This window comes from Heloderma suspectum, chromosome 1 (genome assembly GCF_057233095.1).
Source record: "Heloderma suspectum isolate Gila_16-S chromosome 1, 16-S_ref, whole genome shotgun sequence".
NCBI lineage: Eukaryota > Metazoa > Chordata > Lepidosauria > Squamata > Helodermatidae > Heloderma > Heloderma suspectum.
Window position 1 is genome coordinate 335,582,007 of NC_139458.1, and position 20,568 is coordinate 335,602,574.

Sequence of the window (20,568 nt, forward strand, 5' to 3'; positions counted from 1 at the left end):
AGTTAAGAGACAGCATCCCTTTCGCCATTCCCCCATGTATTTCCTTTTCCAGCTGTACTTTCTGAACATTATCTGATCCATAGCAGTTCATGTATTTATCTATTTATTTCCATACTGCCTTTCTGCTAAAAAACTTCAAGACAGTGCAAACAATTTTCTTCAAAAAAAAACCACCAATCAATAAAACCATAAAGTCAATACAACCATTTTAAAATATTAAAACCACAATAAAACACTGAAAGTAGTTTCAAAGGCCAGTTTAAAGAAATGTGTCTTGACACCTTTTTTAAAAACAGAGAGTGGGGGCCAATCGTAACTCTAAGGGAGGGCATTCCACAGACACTGGAGAAGGCCCTTTCCTGTGTGCCCAACAAATGGGCTTCTGTAAGCTGGGGTATCCTCAAAAGGGCGTCTCCTGCAGATCTTAATAACTAGGCAGACTTACAGTGAGATACGTGGTCCCTTAGACAATCAGGCCCTAAGCCAGGCTTGGGGAACATGTGGCCCTCCAGAACGTTGAACTGCAACTCCCATCATACCTCACCATTGGCTATGCTGTCTAGGGCTTATTGGAATTGCAGTCCAATAACATCTGGAGGGCCACACGTCCCCCATTCCTGCCCTAAGCCATTATAGGGCTTTAAAGGTTAAAAACAACACCTTGAATTGAGTCCAGCAAGCAGGGCAGGCTTTTCCTATATTGGTGCATGTGAACTCTATACGATGCACCGATTAGCAGTCTAGCTGCTGCATTTTGCACCAATTGAAACTTCCAGACAATCTTCAAGGGTAGCCTTATGCAGAGCACACTGCAATAATCTAACTGTGATGTAACCAAGGCATGGATAACTGTAGCCAAATTAGAGCAATTCAGGAGAGGCTGCAGCTGGTGCAGTAAGTATAGCTATGTGAACACACTTCTTGCCACCTTTGCCATCTGAAAATTCAGTGACAGTGTGAGATCTACAAACATGATCTTTCAGGAGGACCACAACCCCTTCCAGATTACGCTGAACCCTAATCTCTGAGCTGAACTCTACTGACCAACAGCACCAACTACAACCTGCCTCCCATTCATTCCTTGCAGTTCCTCTGTTGAGCTATATTTTCACTTTCTGCTTTCTCCATGTCCTTGTTTCTGTGCTCCTTTCTTTAATTTGCTTTTAAGCCAAGACTCCAAACTGGAAGAATCCAAAATTTAGAACATAGATCTGATTCCATGCAGAATCATGGAAGATAACTTTACCTGTGGTCGAGGATGCACAGATGGGGTTTCCTACACGTAATAACAATAAACAGCATTTCCAAGTACATAACATAGAAAGATAAAAACTTCCTATTAAACTATCACCCAGGCTGTGTTCTGTATGTTGAGGGTTGGAGGCTGTTACCTTATTCTCCTTCTTCTTCAAGTTCTGTTTCCTTATGCACCACTACTCTTGTTACAGACATGTCAGGATGCTGCTCTTTGGCTTCTTTAATGGCTTGTGCCAATGCCTACATAAATATTAAAATGAACTAGTTGAAAAACCACAGGTATTAAAATTAAAAGTTAGTTTAGTGGGTAATGGCTAGCAAGGCTACCAGCACTATACTTCCTAAACCAATTTTCTTCAGAGAGAAAACTGGACAGATGGAGAACATTGCTGCATAATAACTGAAACAGACAAATATTCAATAGCACTTCTACTTTGTAAGGTCTGAGCTGTGAACTAAGCTTTGAATATTTTCTTATGTATTATTTATTTAAAACATTTATACTTTGCTTTCCAGTCAAACCTCATAAAGTGGTTTATGTAAAAATATTAAAATAAGCATCAGTAAAAATATATACAAGACAGCAAAGATAAGCAATAGAAATAAAATGTAGACTACTATATTACAAGCTATTACTAGGTTTACGTATCTGCTAAACAGGATCACATGTGGAAGTTTTATTAAAATCTTTGTAGGTAAGGAACTCTTTTCATGTTCCATTTTATAAGACACAGGATGATTGCTTTTCTACATGTGTATGCAAAAAAACTGACATCTGTGAGAATATTTTCAGCTCATCCGAGGTGTCAATTCTGCTACTCTGGAACATCCCTCCTAATGAAGCATCTGCAAAGGATTTTCCATTCCATTCCAGGCACAAAAATTTCTATGTTGTTGCAAATGGATAATCTTTCATCCATTATTATGACTAGATAGCTCCAGCTGAAGTAACAAAACGTAAAAGCTGTAGGAAATGCCTTCAGTCTTAAGGGCATCATGAAACTCTGAGACTTTTTCTTTTTCAGACTTTTTCTTTTTCAGACTTTTTCAGGACGTTCTACCCCTATTTCCTCTAGACCAGGGGTCCCCAACCCCCAGGCCGTGGACCGGTACTGGTCCGTGGCCTGTTAGGGACCGGGCCGCAGTGGGGGTGTGGGAACCCCACCTTAGCTTGGGTCCACGGGGGGGGGGAGGCAATCTGTCCCTCCCCCCCGCTCCAGAATCCTCGCCAGCCCTGGCCGGCTCCGCTCCGTGGTGAGTCCGCGGAGCTGCCGGCTGGCTCTGGCCCTGTTCTTTGCAGTTATAGCCTATTACTGCAAAGAACAGGGACACAAATGGCGTCTGCTATGCGGACGCCATTTGCATCCCAGTGGCCGGAAGTCCTCCCCCGGCCAGAGCCAGCCAGCAACTCCGCAGCGAGTCCAGGGCCGGTGAGGATTGGGGGGGGGTACGGATCGCCCCCCATGGACCCAAGGTAAGGGGGGTTCCCACAACCCAACTGTGGCCCAGTCCCATCCCTCCCCCAGTCCATGGAAAAATTGTCTTCCACGGACCAGTCCCTGGTCCCAAAAAGGTTGGGGACCGCTGCTCTAGACAACCTCCATCGCCATGTCTATGCGCTCACTCACTCATTCAATGGATGCCTCTTTAGATTGTTTCACATCATGAGCCAACTGGGTCAAAATGGCGCACAGAGCTCCTACCACTATGAACCCATTAAATTTCAGTGATGCAATGACTAGAGGCGATGTGTGGCTAAGAAGTCATAGATCATAGAAGCATAGTATAGTAGGGTTGGAAGGGGCCTATAAGACCATTGAGTCCAACCCCCTGCTCAATGCAGGAATCCAATGCATCCTTCTGCCAAGGATGTCAGAGCATCCCTGACAGACGGCTGTCCAGCCTCATCTTGAATGCCTCCAGTGTGGGAGAGCCCACCACCTCCCTAGGTAATTGGTTCCATTGTCGTATTGCTCTAACAGTCAGGACGTTTTTCCTGATGTTCAGCCAGAATCCGGCTTCCTGTAACTTGAGCCCATTATTCCGTGCCCTGCACTCTGGCATGATCGAGAAGAGATCCTGGCCTTCCTCTCTGTGACAACCTTTCAAGTACTTCAAGAGTGCTATCATATCTCCCTTCAGTCTTCTCTTCTCAAGGCTAAACGTGCCCAGTTCTTTCAGTTTCTCTTCATAGGGCTTTGTTTCCAGACCCCTGATCATCTTTGTTGTCCTCCTCTGAACCCTCTCCAGCTTGTCTGCATCGTTTTTAAAGTGTGGCACCCAGAACTGGACACAGTACTCCAGATGAGGCCTAACGAGTGCTGAGTAGAGGGGAACTAGTACTTCCCGGGATTTGGAAGCTATGCTTCTATTAATGCAGCCCAAAAGAGCATTTGCCTTTTTTGCAGCCACATCACATTGTTGGTTCATATTCAGCTTGTGCTTGAAAACAATTCCAAGATCCTTCTCACTTGTAGTGTTGTTGAGCCACGTATCCCCCATCTTGCAACTGTGCATTTGGTTTCTTTTTCCTAGGTGCAGAACTTGGCATTTATCCTAATTAAATGTCATTCTGTTGTTTTCTGCCCAGCGCTCCAGTCTATCCAGATCACTTTGAATTGTGTTTCTGTCTTCCAAAGTATTAGCTATCCCGCCCAATTTTGTGTCATCTGCAAATTTGATCAGCATTCCCTGCACCTCCTCCTCCTCCAAGTCAGTAATAAAAATGTTGAAGAGCACTGGGCCCAGGACTGAGCCCTGCGGTACCCCACTTGTTACCTCTCCCCAGTTTGAGAAGGTCCCATTGATAAGCACTGTTTGAGTCCGATTCTGTAGCCACCTGTGGATCCACCGGATCGTTGTTTCATCTAGCCCACTTTGAGCTAGTTTGCTCATCAGGATGTCATGGGGCACTCTGTCGAAAGCTTTGCTGAAGTCGAGGTATATGGTGGTGCACATGTTGGTGTGCACCCGTCCTTTGCAATTTGCAGTGTATGCTGTACATTAAATGTAAGATACCAATTTCTTTAAAATAAGCTGACCACAGGGATTATCCTTGTAGCCATGTACAATAGTTTACTTAGTGTTAAATATATTTATTTAGCAATGTTAATGTGGGGACTGGGGGTCAGCGTGGAATTGCGGTGGGGGGATCAGTAGGCATGAAGGGGGTGCTTAATCCCTCTGTCTACCACTGATTCTCCTGTGCAAATGCCCCCCATAGAAATACCCCCACAGAAATACATCTAGAAATACAAATTGATGGAAAATGCCCTGGGGGGAGAGGAAAGTATCAGTGGTCATGGGAAGAGTTACCCCCCCCGCCTCCATCAATTCTCTTCCACAAATTCCCTGCCCCCAGCCCCCATTCACGTTGCCAGAGCAATTGCAGGTTTGGGAATATGTGTTTGCCAAGGTAATAGGCAGTTCTGCCTCAAGGCAGCGGTCGGTAATCTTCCTTCTACAGCTTTACTTGTTGATGCGGAAAGTGTAAGCAATGGCCAATTAGTAACTTTTCCCTAAAGATCTTTTGAAAACACAGTTCAGAGGTAAACAAAATGTGTACTGATTTTGCTTTGAAGACCACACTGGAAATTCTGAATAGGACATACTCCAAATAAATAGCAATCAGTTCTTATATATAGTTTTAATGCTAACCTTCATGGTTTAAAAAACAAGAACATAGATTTTCCTTTGCCTAATTTCTGTAGTAGCTGGGCACAGAAGACAAGAACAGAATAATTCTTCAGAATATAGGGAAATAGAGAGAATAGAGAATGAGACTGGATAGACAAGAAAAAATAGAAAAAATTCAAGAAAGAATTCACTGCCATTCCAAGTTGCTAGATCCTCAATTTACTGAAATAATGCTAGATTTACTACTGAATATGAGCATATATTTTACATAAATAAAAACCTCAAGGATTCACTAAGCTAAACAAGGATCATATATTACAAACAGACAAACTTAATCCATTCCTAAAAAGTTTACTTTAGGGCATCATAATATTTATACCATCCTGAACGGAGGGTACTGAGCTCTTGAGGTATGATAAATTCCATTTTATTAAAGTGAAGACGCTGTCTGACCTTTTCAGATTCCCAAACTACATATGTGCTGGAACAGACTTTCCTCATGTTTAATGCTAGACAGCTCTACCATTTAATTTCAGGCTTCAAGGAGAGATTGAACTTGTCACAGGCAAATCAAAAACTGAAATTAAATTTACACAGACGCCTTGCTACATTACAATTAAGAAATGAAAACTGAATCCCTGTTTTGTTGATTTCTGATCAACCATCAATTAAGCATCAGTGCAGCACCAGACAATGAAAGGGCAGGCTATAATTAAAACAATTTGGTGATTTTTAGCTATTTGTTTTGCTTTTTACCCTTTCTAAGCTAATCCATTTGTAAATGAAATGTTACGCAAATTAATCAAAAACATCACCATTATCCTAACACTGATCACTTTCTTAGCAGTTAGAATTTTTTTGACAGGGAAAAACCCCATTAACTGCCTCACAATGGGCAAAATATTGAAAAGGAGAACAGCATGCATTCTATCTCTCACCTGGTCATGGTCAAGGTCTGCATCTCCAGTGATAACAATCCGCTTTTCAATTCTGGTTTCTGAGACACCACCTTTTACTGTCTATAGGATTTACAAGAAAAAAGTGTTAGTTATTCCTCCAATGCAGTGAATTTGCTGAGGAAAGAATGCAGTGGTACAGGTGTTTCATGTCTAGCCTCCATCGTTGTTGGCAAAGCAAGCAACAATGCAGTGGACATGGTAGAATGTTGAAAAAAATCCATCAGTGCAAGATTAAGCAGAGCTAGAATGCTCACCCAGTATGGTGTCTGGTCAAGTGAAGAAAAAGTTATATCCTGTTTCTCTTTCCAGATTAATACATCAAATGTCCGAATTCTCCCAACCCCTCTCTGAATGCAGCTGCTGGAACCGCTACTGCTACAGGTGCATTCCATCATTTACTGCACTCATTCATAACTTCTTCTCAACAGGGTTTTCACTGAGTGTGTCACATCAGGAAAAAAGATGATGAGAGGCCCAGGAAGCACAGACCAAGTTTGAGGCATTTATTTAATGAAACATGGAAGCCACAAGAAAAATGCCAGAAGCAGCATTCCACCCACCCCTAAAAAATGCACAGCCCAAGAGAATTTTGAACAGTCTTGCTGTTCTGTCAGCCTGCCACTTAGAATATTGGAAATGAGCATGCAGATACAGTCCCTGAATGCCTTGCAAGTGTCAGGTGTGCTGAAATTAGCATGTCCAACACCTGAAATCTTCTCTGCCTACAAATGATCTCAGTTGTGTAGAAAAATCTATATCATTGGTTAAAGGGTGGAGTTAGCCTTCTCATCCACCCTCCATCCTTGGAATCTGGAACTGCTACTTGTTTGGTCTCTTGTTTCCTACCCCAGATTTTTAGAAACATTTGAGAGGGGAGATATTTTCCACCTCTGCATGTTTTCTTTCACTACTGGCAGGAGGGGTAGACAGACTATGAAGAGAGTCTTTCTAACAGGTTTGCTGTCTTCTATTAAGTGTCTGAGAATTAATGTTTTAGGGGGTTAACTCCCAAAAGCCCTGAAACAAGGAGAGGCATAAGAAAAAAAATCACTATCAAATCAATTTCCTCCTAATGTTTCAATAGCTAATTGTCCAGCAACTTATATCCGATATAATATAACCTTTTATTGTCCATTTCAATTAGAGAAAACCATTTACGTTAGAAGAGGGGAGAATTGCAAGACTGACTTTGTTTTACCTTAGTGATATGTGTGGTTGTGGTTGTAGAAAGAGATTCTGAAGTGATCGTCTGTGCACTCAACAGCACACCCGCATCACCACTGCCATCAAACTGCATGATCAAGAATAAAGAACAGTCAGTTTTGTCTAACAGTGAAACGAAAGCATCAGTCCATAAGTTCTTCTTTAAATGGAAGTTGCCTGCTTTAGAAATAAAGACATCCATATTGTTTCTCATACTAGCGATGTTGCTTGTTACTGGAAAAGATAATTCTGAAATGCACAGTACACTAAACAAATCAGAGAGAGGCCGATCTCAGAGCCTTCCCCAGGATGTACTCCCGCACTCCCCACCCAACAGAGCATCCTCCACCAACTGCCCTGTGGGAAGCATTCCAGGAAAGAAGGAGGTAGATGAGGATGACGCCAGACACCTGCTCCTGTTCCATCAGGACTCTCCCTAACTCACGGCCATCTTTTACTCCTGATGGTTTTTTGTGTGTTTGTTTAATTGATGGCTATTTTTCTTGTGATTTTATTATTTGTATGTTACATATAAGCTGCCTTTGTACTATTTGTATCCACAGAAGGCACCCTATAAATATAAATTGTAATAAATAAATAACCAGCTAACATTATTCAGTCATCATCAACTCCTTTCTCAGACAGCTGAGATCAAAATGGCAAAAACTAAATCCCAAAGATAAAGGTAAAGTCATAATTTTGTAGTCCTAGTATAATAAAGTGTAAATATATGTATGTATTTTAAACATTTTAATAAGCTCCAATAAGCAATGAGCCCAATTGGGGGTGTCCCACCTGACAAAGCATCCCAGCCCCCGTGACAAAGTGCCGGGGAAATGTTTAAGTAGACAAGTAAGTTAGGCACCTGGCATGAGAGAAGCTAAATAGTATTTGAAATGCTATTTGAGAGTGCTCCTGACTTACTACTATTTGGGACGCTATTTGAAAGTGTTCCTGAATGGTTCAGTCCTTACTTATGAGTAGAAAGATTCCCCACTTTGCTAGTGGCAGCAGAGAAATTGCACACCCCAATAATGGCAGTGTGTGTGTGCTTGCACACAAATGTGCAGCCCCCACCCCCAGCAGACACTGGAAGCGGCCATCAGGGCCAAAAAGGCTGTGCACCCCTGAGCCAGAGTGCAGGCACAGACCTCAGTTCAAAATTCAGGTTTTAGTTTCATTTTAAAAACCGGAGTGCAAGTCTAGAAAATTGCATACTGAGGCAGGTGTATAGTGATTCAGACTCTTGTATTCCTAGAGAGGCTCAAACTGCCTATATTATCATCTCCTCAATCCGCACTCATTGCCCACTCCCCTGACAAAAATCAGGGGATTTTTTTGATTCCCTTCCCAAGGGGCTCAACTAACCTAAATCCCTCTTTAAAATTTCCACTAACTGGGATCTGGGGCAGCCCCGTAGTTGATCCAATGCTGTTTATAAATGACGTGTTCCTTTTGTTGTTTATTCAGTCAGTTGCTTCCGACTCTTCGTGATTTCATGGACCAGCCCATGCCAGAGCTTCCTGTCGGCCATCGCCACGCCCAGCTCCCCCAAGGTCGAGTCCGTCACCTCCAGAATATCATCCATCCATCTTGCCCTTGGTTGGCCCCGCTTCCTTTTGCCTTCCACTTTCCCTAGCATCAGCATCTTCCCCAGTGTGTCCTGTCTTCTCATTATGTGGCCAAAGTACTTCAGTTTTGCCTTTAATATCATTCCCTCAAGTTCCTAATCTAATAATAAACTGCAGCAGATGTTGAAGAAAGCTAGTCAGGTGCCAGCACCATAAAAGTAAGAGAGGCTTGCTCTACAAACATGAAGGAGAGCCCCAGCTGACAAAGCATCTCAGTCCAGTGACAAACCACCAAGGGAAACAAGTAAATAAGCAAGCTAACCACCTGTGCGAGTTTAGCAGTGAAGGGTGAAGAGGCCAGGGTAGTCAAACTTCCCCTTTAGTGATCTTTCAAACTCCAACTTTCAAAGTGAACAAGCTTGATAAACATAAAGGTAGAAAGCCAGGAAGGGTGTGGGGACCATCCAATATATTGCACAGTGTCACATTTATGACTATTTGCCCTTTGAGAGCAGTTGTGGGTGTGTGGTCAGTGCAATGAGTTCCTGGCTCTCGGGGAGCAAGTTTGAGGGCAAGATAGCTGACTGGAAGAAACAGAGACGGACAGGTTTGTTGATGATGCCTTTAGGGCCCACTCCAAGGGTGATAGCTCCTCTGCTGTCTTGGAGAGTGAGGGACTCGTGGAAGGAGGTTGTCACTGCACGTGAAATGATCCCTTCCCTTGAGAGAAAAACTGATATCCTCTCATGCTGAGGACTTGGGAAGAGGGAGGCTCTTAGTAACAGGCAATGTGAGCATTAGAAATAGAGATCGGTTTGTGACAGGCATGTAGACTGCATGGTGACTTGCCTGCCTAGTGCAAAGGCAGCAGATGTCATGCTTCATCTAGACTGGCTGGTATATAGTGCCGGAGGAGTCAGTGATCTGGTGCACATCAGAACCAATGATGTGGGGAAATGTAGTTGTGAAGTCCTGGAAGCAAAAATTAGGTTCCTAGGTAGGAGGGTGAAATCCAGGCCTTCCAAAGTAGCTTTCTCTAAAATGCTACTTGTTCCAAGCACAGAGCCAGCTAGATGGGGAAGAGCTGAGGGATCCCCTTGCATGGATGGGACAGTGGTGTCAGAAGGAGGGGTTTGGATTTGTTAGGCACTGGAGGACATGTTGGGACACAGCAGGACTGTATAAAAGGGATGAGCTCCACTTGAATTGAAATGGAACCATAGTGCTGGCTTAAAAAGCAAAAAGGAGCTAGAGCAGTTTTTAAGCTGACCCCTGAGAGGGAAATATAACTGGAACTGGGTAGTGTCCAATTCAGAATAAATTGTCCCTAAGGGTGAAAAGATTTCTGATCATCTAAATGTGGACAGGGTAGAACTAGACAATGATCTTGCAGTGGGGTATGACAGCCAAAGAGAACCAGAGGAAAATGCACATCCCAGTGACATTTGAGGAGGGACAACATGTATAGGTGTTTATATGCTAATAAGCTAGAAGCCTCTAAGTTTGAGTGCTTGATTTTAAAGGGGAACAGGCATGTGTGTGTGTGTGCGCGCACACACACACACACACGTACGTATATATCTCACAGATATATAGATATAGGCATAATGGAAACATGGTGGAATGGAGACAACCAGTAGGATACAGTTATCTCTGGATAGAAACTACAGGAAGAGCAGGGAAGGGTATAGAGGGGGCAGTGGCCCTCTGTACATCAAATAAGGTATAGACCATACCTGGAATACTGTGTAGAGTTCTGGACATCACATCTCAAAAATGTATTGCAGAGGTAGAAGAAAAGTTACAACATTTGGGGCTTTTTAGTGTAGGAAAAGGGGGGGGCACACCCAACAGAGGTGTATAAAATTATGAGTGGTGTAGAGAGAGTGGATAGGGAGGCATCTTTCTTCCTCTCTCATAATGCTAGAACTCAGGACCATTCAATGAAGCTGAATGGTGGGATTAAGGACAAACAAAAGGAAGTACTTCTTCATAGAGTGTATTTCCTTCTGTGTTTATGAAGTACTTCCTTCATAAACAATAGAATTCACTGCCACAAGATATGGTGATGGCGAACAAGTTGCATAGCTTTATAGGGAGCTTAGACAAATGCATGGAGGATAGGGTTATCAATGCCTACTAGTCATGATGGCTATATACTACCTCCAGGATCAGAGGCAGCATGCCTCCATGTACCAGTTACCGGGAAACAGAGGAAGAGGGCTTTGCACTCATGTCCTGCTTGCGGGCATCCTATAGACATCTGGTTGGCCACTATGAGAAACAGGATGCTGGATTAAATAAGGCTTTGGTCTAATCCAGAAAGGCACATATACACATGTATGTATATTTATGTATTATATTACATATTGCGTATTTAGGAGAACCTATGTGATTGTTACTGCTTAGTATCTAAAACCCTATTTTAATAAATATATCCAATATAGGGATATTATTTTTCAAGTAGATATGGCAACATGACCTCTTATATTAAGGCTAGAGTATTGTTGATATAGCCTAAAAAGATATTGTAAATTATGCAACAGCTGTACCTGGGGAGATTCATATGTGATCGTTTTAGTCTCTGTCTGAACAATTGGTACTTCCTTGGTGGATATTTCAGTTCTCTGTGAAGCATCTGAAATGGTCACCATCTCAGTTTTAACCACTGGAGGCTAGTATTCAGAAAGACACAGAAGACTATTAATTAAAAAGTCATAAAAGTAAAGCCTACAGCATGTAGCAGTCTATGAAGAAGCTTCAAGGTATTGAATATATTGTTAAAATATTTCTTAAAGGAACTTCTAAATCCAAACCTTAAAATGAAAATCATGACACAAACTTCAGCATCCTGCCTATAAAACATCAACATATTTTACATGATCATAATAGACTAGTCATTATGCTGTATGATCTTGGCTCAAATTAATTTGATTTAGCAACTATTGCAATGTTCATACCTCTAGTAGACTACAGGTAGCTAGCATAAAATAATCATAATGCTTGTATATGGAACACCCTTTCACTGAAAGCAATAAATATGATAATGCTGACTGTATCCTATGATGCCTTATGGAAGACTACATTGATTGTACATTCTTACAAACCCTGGATATGTGTTCCTGTATCAAGATCTGAGCAACAATTTCATAAAATATCTGGGGGAAGACAGTAAAAAAGGACATCCATGGGATTTAAGAAGAATACTACATATATGTATTTTGGCTGTTTTCACCCCATGCACAAGACAACACTTCATGATTCCGATTAAAAGTTATTGTTGGGTCATAAAAGACTAACAAACAAGACAGGACAAGACTCAAACAAATTAACACATGCAAACAAAAAGCAGAACATGAAAAAGTAAAAAAAGATGGTATAACCCCAGGAAAGTTTGCTCTTCTGGGAAAACAAACTAGGTGGAGAAAAAATTCAGAAGCCATGACTGAAGGCAGAATTTGACTGCATATCAACTTCCCCCCTTCCAGATCTGAATCTGTGTGAAATCTTGAAGAGGACAGAGAAGAAGAAAGGCAGAGATATTTAACCCTATGACGAGGTCTCTAATCTAGGGTCCTTTCCTCTTCTACCATTTACCTCAGAGCAACAAATTATTTGTGGTGAGACATCAATGTCAATGTGCGATGCCTCTCCATTTACTTTGAACTGCTCTTCCTCCCTCTCTTCTTTTGGGCCTTGTTTATCCAGTTTTGTCTCTCCAGTTGTTTTTGTGGATACTTCATTTGTCTCAAGCAGAGTTTCTGTCACTTGTGCATGCTCAACTGTTACTTGAACTGGACTGACTTCTTGGGAAATTTCCGTACACGCTACTGCCTGTGCCTTATGCTCCTCCTCTTTGATATCTTCATTTTCTTCTACTTCTTTTATGGCATCCTGAGTCATCCGCTGGTGTGGCCGATATTCTCCTACTTCATCTTCACTCTCACTACTGCTGCTATCTGATGACAATGATGAAGAGTCTTTTTTTGACAGATGCTCCATCTTCAGATTTTCCTCACCAGAGACAACTTGTATTTTGCCTCTGTTGGTATCGTCTGTGACTACTGCCTCTTCTATCCCAACCTCTGCCTGCTTCTTCTCCACTACGTTTAGAGTCTCATGTGAACTCTGCACAAAACAAATGGATGAGGAAAAACAAAAAGTAGAACATATGAATAAATATAACAATGAACATAAAACTAAGTGATGTGTGGTTCATGTCACATGAAGAACGAAGATGACTGTAATGGTTAAAGGAAAAAAAATAAAGGAAAAAAGAATGGAGGTTCTGAAATGTCAAAGCTCAATGGTCAATGGCAAAAGACTAGAACCTTAATAGTCCTGCTGGTTCCTTTGGAAGGCTCTTCTGTTTGAGGATTTAATTTCTGTGAAACGAAAGCAACCAGAAGACACATATAAATAGAAATTTCTGCACTTGTTGACACAAACATCTAATTCTATCACTACACAAATAGCACAGAAGCACTCACAAATGTATGGGACGGTTTTGTTAAATCAGCACATAAAGAAGTGACAGAAATATGCATATTGAAAATATACCATGTCTTGGATTCTGACTGAAATCATACTTAGAATGGACCCATTTAAATCAATGGGACTTAAAGTAGCCATTATTAAGTTAAATCCCACTGATTCCATTAGGTCTTCTGATTAAGCCTGGATCCAACCTAATATGTTTAAGTCCAGAGTGCAGTGAAAAGCATCCTATTTCTGAGGGGTCACAGAGTAGGTTTTTTTAGCCATTTTTTTAAAAGTGGCATTTGGTGACAGGGATTAACCTTGAAGTTTTTAGCATTTAACCTCTTTAGTTTGATTATCTATATATGTTTCCACTTGAAACCTTCACTCCCTTACCATGGGACAAGTTAAACACTGAAATACTCTATACCTTTTTAAAGCAATTATTTGTTTAGTAAAAAAATTGAATAAAATATTATCAAGTGCCAATCCAGGATAATATAAACTGGCAAGAGCCTCAACAGATCAAACCAACCATTCCACAGCAACTACACCTATGTACATGCAGTAATTTTTCTAAAAAACCTACTGTATCTAAGTAAATACTGGCATTTCTGAAGTTCTGTTCCTATTTCACTGATACCAAACCTCTCAATTGATATTTCCTTCAGAGTTGCAACATAAGTAATATCTCACATACGTTCACTGGCCATTTCTGAGGAAATATGAAATTTGCCTATACTAACGTAGTATCTCAAATGGGCAATTACAACTGGCATGTAAACATAGAAGTGATACCATCATATAGAAAGCCCAAATGCAGATTTCCTGTAGTGTCATACTACCTTAAAGGAACTGATCCTAGACATAACATTTGTTATGACGTATGGTCAAGACATACTGATTGATGTAGATTTTAAAAGCTAAGAAATGACGCACACATGAGAAGTTATAATATGAAAAAAGTGAAAGGAAAAAGTAATCATATCTTTAATTAAACCTAGCACAGCATCTGTGACATGTTGGGGTATTTTGGTTTCACCAATTAAAAGCATAAGTTCAATTTAGCCAGAGTTGGCAGAATGTCAGGTACAAGTGGAATATAAAACCAATATATACACACAATAGAACAACTACTGTTTTGAAAGTCTGTCTCTAAGAAGCATTAAGAGTGATGGTGAGACAGTGAAAAACACAGAAAGGTAAAAGTAAAAAAAAATACATCTAACTTTTCCATTGGCTAGTGAGATCATGAAGATCTTGTTTAAACAGTGCAATAAAATATCAGTGTTTACCGATAGCACAATCCCTATTGCTAGAATGGGGAAAACCCCTTCATGCAGGACCTTAGCATGCCAAACTCCCATAAGGCTTTTAGGCTTGGTATCTTTCTCTTCCTTAATTTCAGCTTATATTCTTATTGAACATCAAAAAGCAAATTTTATCTGACAAGTTAAACCACCCCTCCTCCCTGTCTTCATATATGGCTTTATGTTGGAAAAAGTAAATGTGGAAAAGCACCTCAGGCAGCTGAGAGAAGGGTGAGGCAGAAAGCTTTTCAGAAGGTACATTATCTTTCACAACAGTGCCCTCTGCTGTCCACAAGGTAGCTGAAGTGAAGCCAGATTTCATGCTAGTGGAAAAACCCTCTTTACTAAATAAAATTGATGCTATCTCCTCTTCTAGGCTCTAGACAAGTTAGAAAATGGAAAGCAACAAATTAACAGCAGAAGACAAAACAGCAGTGACCTACAAAAGAAAGGAAACATCAGGCAAGAAAAGAAACAAAGGACATATAATGGGGGAAAGCACACAAAAGAATAGTACATTATAGTTTTATGACAAAAAGACTTAAAAATTAACCACGTTTAAAACTTCAGATTTTAAATTGAAACCTACATGAAACCACATCTGAAAATATATTCGGTACAATAGCCATTAAAGCTAGATTAGATTTTCAAACATTTATTTTCAGACTTGCATATTGGCCATATTTTTGCAATGAGTATTCTGCTTTCCTCAGGATATTAATTATGAAAGGAAAAATAGGCCAAAAAGCACATTTAAGCTGAACTATAATATGTGAACTGATTTTGTTCTGCTTAACTTTGGGGGCTTCAGGCAAACTACACATTACATGCAAATGTGTATATTAATGTCCACCCCAATGGCTTCCCATTGAGTTCAAAATGCATGGCTGTGAAGTCAAGCTATCAATTTTCTTCTTCATGGAGCACAAGTTCCAGAACTAACTAGCTGCCAATACATTTAAAATTAGATATGCCTCTACCAGAAGAATTCTATACAACTAATAAGCTGTTGCTCCAATAAGCCACTGCAATCCTCTTTTTTGACTGTTAAAAGGATCTGTGCACTTTTTTTAAAAAAAAAGTATAGTGTACAGTAGTTATTCATAATGTTTCTGCAGCTTAAAAACATGTCACATGTATCCTACGACTCTGCTTTTAGCAGTGATACTCAGGAACAGAATTTATTAATGCTACCATTATGCCACAACACTGAGTTATGTTTAACTGGGCTTTAAATTGTGTGTGGTGGAGAAGTGGGAGGGAAAGAAGGGGGGGAAAGTGTGAGAGAAGGGCACTTAATATAGCACAATTTTATATATTTGGGATGAACTAAATCAATGTCCCAGGATATATGTTCTAAAATATAAGCTCTAGGATACAGAGATTACATAAAGAAAGGAGTGAGTCCAGTCTACACTGTGTTAATACACTTCAAAATGTTAAAGAAGACAATTAACATTCTAGGTTAAAGTTCAATGTATACAATAGGCTACCACCACCAAGGTCATATCCTTAAATGTGCACAACTTCTATGATAACAGCACGACTATTCTCACTAGTTGAAGGGGATTATACATTTGCTGCTCCGTAATTTGGCATCTCTTTTATACCGATTATTGGAAACTTACTGTAACATACTACTTATCCTATATAGCTACTTATTATTGACAAGAGGTCCTTGGACGTGCAGTGCATTAGTGAAAAGGAAATCCTGAATTTCAAGGTCTATATACACAATATTTCATAACTATTCTGTCACATATGCTGTGTTAGGCAACAGTGGATGAAAGCATTATTGAAGATAATCTCAAAGAAAGAGTTTAGGGTTTAGAGTTTAGAAGAACCAAGCATTCTTCAACCAGCACAAAACTTGTCACTGCATTGGATATAGGCTACATACAAACTGAATTGCTATATCTTATTTGGCAATACAGGCAACATATACCTATATATTGTGTATCAGCCAGTGTTCTTTAAATCCTCATTTCGAGATGGAGAGCTTGAATTGGAGAACATTTAAGAGGTTCCCGTCACAACATTACTGATCTGCAGAATGGTTGCAACTGATGTCAGTATATATTCAGGGCAATGTCAAGCTTTGTGTTCAGGAAGATCAATTGAGTCTTAGTTTTATGATTCTTCCATATATTCAAATAGTTTGACTGTGACATATAAACTACGCTGACATTAACCTTTTACATCAGAAACTACCTAATTCATTTTGTACTTAGCCATGCTGAGCACCATCTGATAGAAAGGATATACAAATTTAATTAAAAAAAGTAAAATAATTGCAAAACAACCACAGAGCCAAAAAGCTTTTGGAAAGACATAACCCAAAGGGTGAGGTTTCAGGTAGCCACATTTGCAATTCCTTTGTGTTCCAGTGGCAACTTGTAATCTTTGAAGTCCACTTACTCAGTTGAAGACAGATCCCTCTCTTTTTGTATTTGTTGTGGGAATTTTTAAAATTTTCAAACCAAAAGATGTGAACGGGCAAGATGACAGGCAAACAGCTTCACAAAAGCATGAATGCAAACCACCCTGAGAGCAGAATATGGAATACCTCTAATAACACAGGCATGGAAGTGTGGACTTTTTGTACTGAAATCCCACATTACCACTACGCATGTACGTGTTAAGAGACTAACATATCCTGCAGTGAATTTTACTCTACGAAAACTGTGCCAGTAAAATGCCTGCTTTACCTAACTCACCCAAGGACATTTAAAAAATTTTTACATAGCTATCTTGTATACTAGGGAAAAATGTATACACTAGGGAAAATGTATACACTACCATGTATTAAATACTGAGTAGTTATTTTCTCAGAATACATATAAAGAGAACTAATAATGGTTTGATTATTCAGAACCAGACCAATCTACATAGTGGGCATTATTTAGATTTTACAGATATTATAAACACACATTGCATCTCTACAACATGCTACCAATATGGTTGGTCAATAAGTACTGAAAAACCTCAGCTCTCCTAATGCATAAGCATTTTGTAATGGAGAAGTCTTGGTCAAGTCAACAGGGTAAATTGGGAGTAGTGATTTCCGGATTACTGCATTAATGCAGATAAAACTGTATTTGAAAAATACTGTAGAGAATATGTGGCACAATTTCTCTTCTGAATATCCATAATCAATTTGTGAACTATTTCCACCAAAAAAAACCCCTAAGAGGCAAGCCTCTAAAGGCACCCAACAAAACAGTATATTTTATTCCTGAAAACCTCCTGGAAATTGGCACAAGTATGCTTGTTTTTTTTAACATCTGATAACTGTAAACTCATAGAATAGTGGAGTTTAGAGATGTTTGTATTAAGATCCCATGGACACTCTTAACACATGTTTTTGAATGACATTTTGATGTTATAAATCTCATCATATAATGGCTAAATTGTATTATTCTATCTTGCTTTTTAGTTTTTGGATGGAAGAGTAGTTCCCTTGAAATGCATTAGGCATAACAATCACAAACTGGATTTCTTTCAGGAATAAACCACACTTTTTCTTCACCACTTTTTGAGGCTTCTGCCTTTTGAGTAGGGAGGGTCGTTAAGTGCTGCTGCCCTCCCACCGTTTTTCCTGCTACATTACTTCCCCACTTACTGTAAACTGCAATGAAGCCACTTAGGGACTATGAGAGAAAATACTTAAGATTGCACTGTTAATTGCTATTCTATATACTTTATACAAGATAAAAACTCTAAAATGGTATTCTTAGTAACTTCTTCACTCTTGCTTCCTCAGTATTTGTGAACAGAAAGCAACACATGCACACAATGTTAATGAGTATTAGCTGCAAATAAGTGTCATATTAGCAGCAAAGAAACATCCCATATTTCCTTGTTAATACTGGAATACAATGCATATTTTAACTATTTTCTTAACTCTATGGCTATGCATGCTGACAAGGGTCTTCAGTGACATACCCCTTGTGTCTGCAGAGACAGAGGTGTGATACGCCGCTTTTCCCATTCATTGGGGCGTGGCTCAGGAGTAGATTCCATAAAATTGCGCTTGAGTTCACTAATGCTAGCCTGATGCTTCAGTAATTCATCCTGGGTCTTATCCAGGTCCTAGCAATGTGTAATGTAAAAAGAGTAGACAACATATGACAAACATAGACCATTAAAAAACCACGAAAAGTGCCTGGCATTCGAAGCTTCAAATAGGGGTTTACTACTTAGAAGTATTAGGCTGGACTTATTTCTCAGGAAGAGAAATACCCTGCGCTTATCCCTATCATGTTGATCAAACTGATGCAATGGAAATATTTGTAATGTTTGCATGGCAGAACAAATTAATTATTTATTTTAGCTGTTGCTGACTCTTACCTTCAAGTTGAAATTAAGTAAACATTTAGTGTTTTCACAGTAGTAGTCATATTATGTATGTACATATTTCTAAAAAGCTTACTTAGCTACAATGCAGAGACTATACAGTTTATGAGCAGCACAGCTGTGTGTTAAACTCTTTTATGTCTCCTTCAGTGCCCTTATATTATCTGCTACAGGAGAAATCAATTCAGTTGACACAGGTTCACATAGGTTTATTTGTTATAATCTATCTAATCTACCAAGGAATCCTATTGCGTGGCTTCTCTTGAAGCTATAGGAACCCGGCACTTGCCCTATTGTAAATTAACACACTGCTGTATGACGGAGAAAATGATGCCACATATACAGAGCCTTACGGAAAGTGGAAGCCAGGTATTAAAATTAGACAGAGCACTTCTTCATTTTTATCACTGTACTAACAAAATATCCATCATTATGTCACACTGGGGGAAGGAACTGTGGATTACAGGGCCCTTGCTAGTGAAAGCCAGGCCAGGCTACTCAGTGTCAGGAGGAGAGGAAGGGTTTGCTTTCACACCAACAATATCTCTGATAAATGCACCTGCATCATTTGCCCACAAAGTTATAAGGTAGCAATTTGCTACAGAAACCTGCTCCCTGTCCCACCCCTGGACACCAATTACTACTGTGAGCACACAGCAGCAAATTGTAACTGCCATTGTTTCTATGGGGGAAAGTACAGCAATCATGTGCATATGTTTTCTACAGGACAGGTCAATGCAGCACACAGGAAATGCTGCAGGACCACAGTGATTCTAGGTAATTTGCTTTTATAATTTGAGAAACAGTGAAAACAGAGAGGATTAATGTGGCCATTCACCTACCAAATCTCTCACTACAGTTTTTTCTATGCGTGAGACTGACTTCTGTACCTCCGTATAAGTCGCAGGTAACTCTTAATGACAGATGTCCACCTGTGTATCTGATGGAGCAAGAATCTACTCTGCAACTAATTAGGAGGCCACATCTGAAGGCACTGCAAGCCTAACTTGTAGACCTAATGTAATACTAAATACTATGTTTTGTACCCAATTTCTAGGGTAATTCAATCAAGTAAGCTTGTGGCCATGATGCCTTGCCACCAACAGCACATGTGTCAGGAAAGAGAGAAACAAGGCTTGGGAGAAAGGAAAGTATTGGGAGGGTAAAATTATGCAGCGGGGAAAAAGACCAGTGAACAACAGCATGGCAGGAGGACATTTTTCCATGAAGGGAGGCTGGGTGTTGTGTGTTGCCATTTAATCAGTCAAAACCTTGCCTGTAGACTTAGAAGCACAGCAATGTATGGCAACAGAAGTTGTACATGTGTAAATACAAACAAACAACTTCAAGGGGCAATTGTGCTTTTAGTGGCAATCTAAGTAACAGAAATGTAATCAACTGGCGAAGATTTATCACAACTTGAGTCAATAAAGTATTTTAAAAAATAATGTTGGGTTGAGACCAGGCACATTTCTTGGATTTGTTCAATGCAACGTTATGCAGTATACTTTACAATGTTTTAGTAAAATTATGCCAAGTATATACCCGGTTATCAGAAGCTGCCAAAAAGCAACAGAACATGTTAGTAAGGTTACCGTAAATCTGTAGGTTTCCAAATTATTCCAAGATTATCTAAATCTAACAGTGGGAATAGCCCCATTTGGATGACAAAGCTTGTTCTCTTGGGTCACAAACAAGTCTTGTTAGTTTGCTTATAGTTATGTTGCAATCGTTAAACTATATTTACTGACAGATTAAGTTGGCAAAAGAATCTCATATTCACAACTGCATTTCAGA

At 40.0% G+C, this 20,568-nt stretch overlaps 1 protein-coding gene across 21 annotated transcripts in view; it reads right to left on the minus strand.

The window, feature by feature from the left end:
- EPB41L2 (erythrocyte membrane protein band 4.1 like 2) overlaps window positions 1–20,568 on the minus strand; it is a 127,619-nt gene that overhangs the window by 2,729 nt on the left and 104,322 nt on the right. For 9 of the 21 annotated variants that reach the window (XM_084827510.1, XM_084827503.1, XM_084827507.1 and 6 more), the window contains 6 exons: window positions 18,361–18,507; window positions 12,224–12,754; window positions 11,179–11,301; window positions 7,051–7,143; window positions 5,832–5,912; window positions 1,392–1,497 (listed from right to left, as the gene is read on the minus strand). In XM_084827510.1, coding sequence (XP_084683636.1) covers window positions 1,393–1,497; window positions 5,832–5,912; window positions 7,051–7,143; window positions 11,179–11,301; window positions 12,224–12,754; window positions 18,361–18,507 — 1,080 coding nt within the window. In that variant the 3' untranslated portion in view covers window position 1,392. Of the gene's footprint in view, window positions 1–1,391; window positions 1,498–5,831; window positions 5,913–7,050; window positions 7,144–11,178; window positions 11,302–12,223; window positions 12,755–12,957; window positions 13,012–14,626; window positions 14,795–18,360; window positions 18,508–20,568 lie in introns of all 21 variants that reach the window. The other 12 variants (XM_084827517.1, XM_084827518.1, XM_084827519.1 and 9 more) reach the window with 6 other exon arrangements.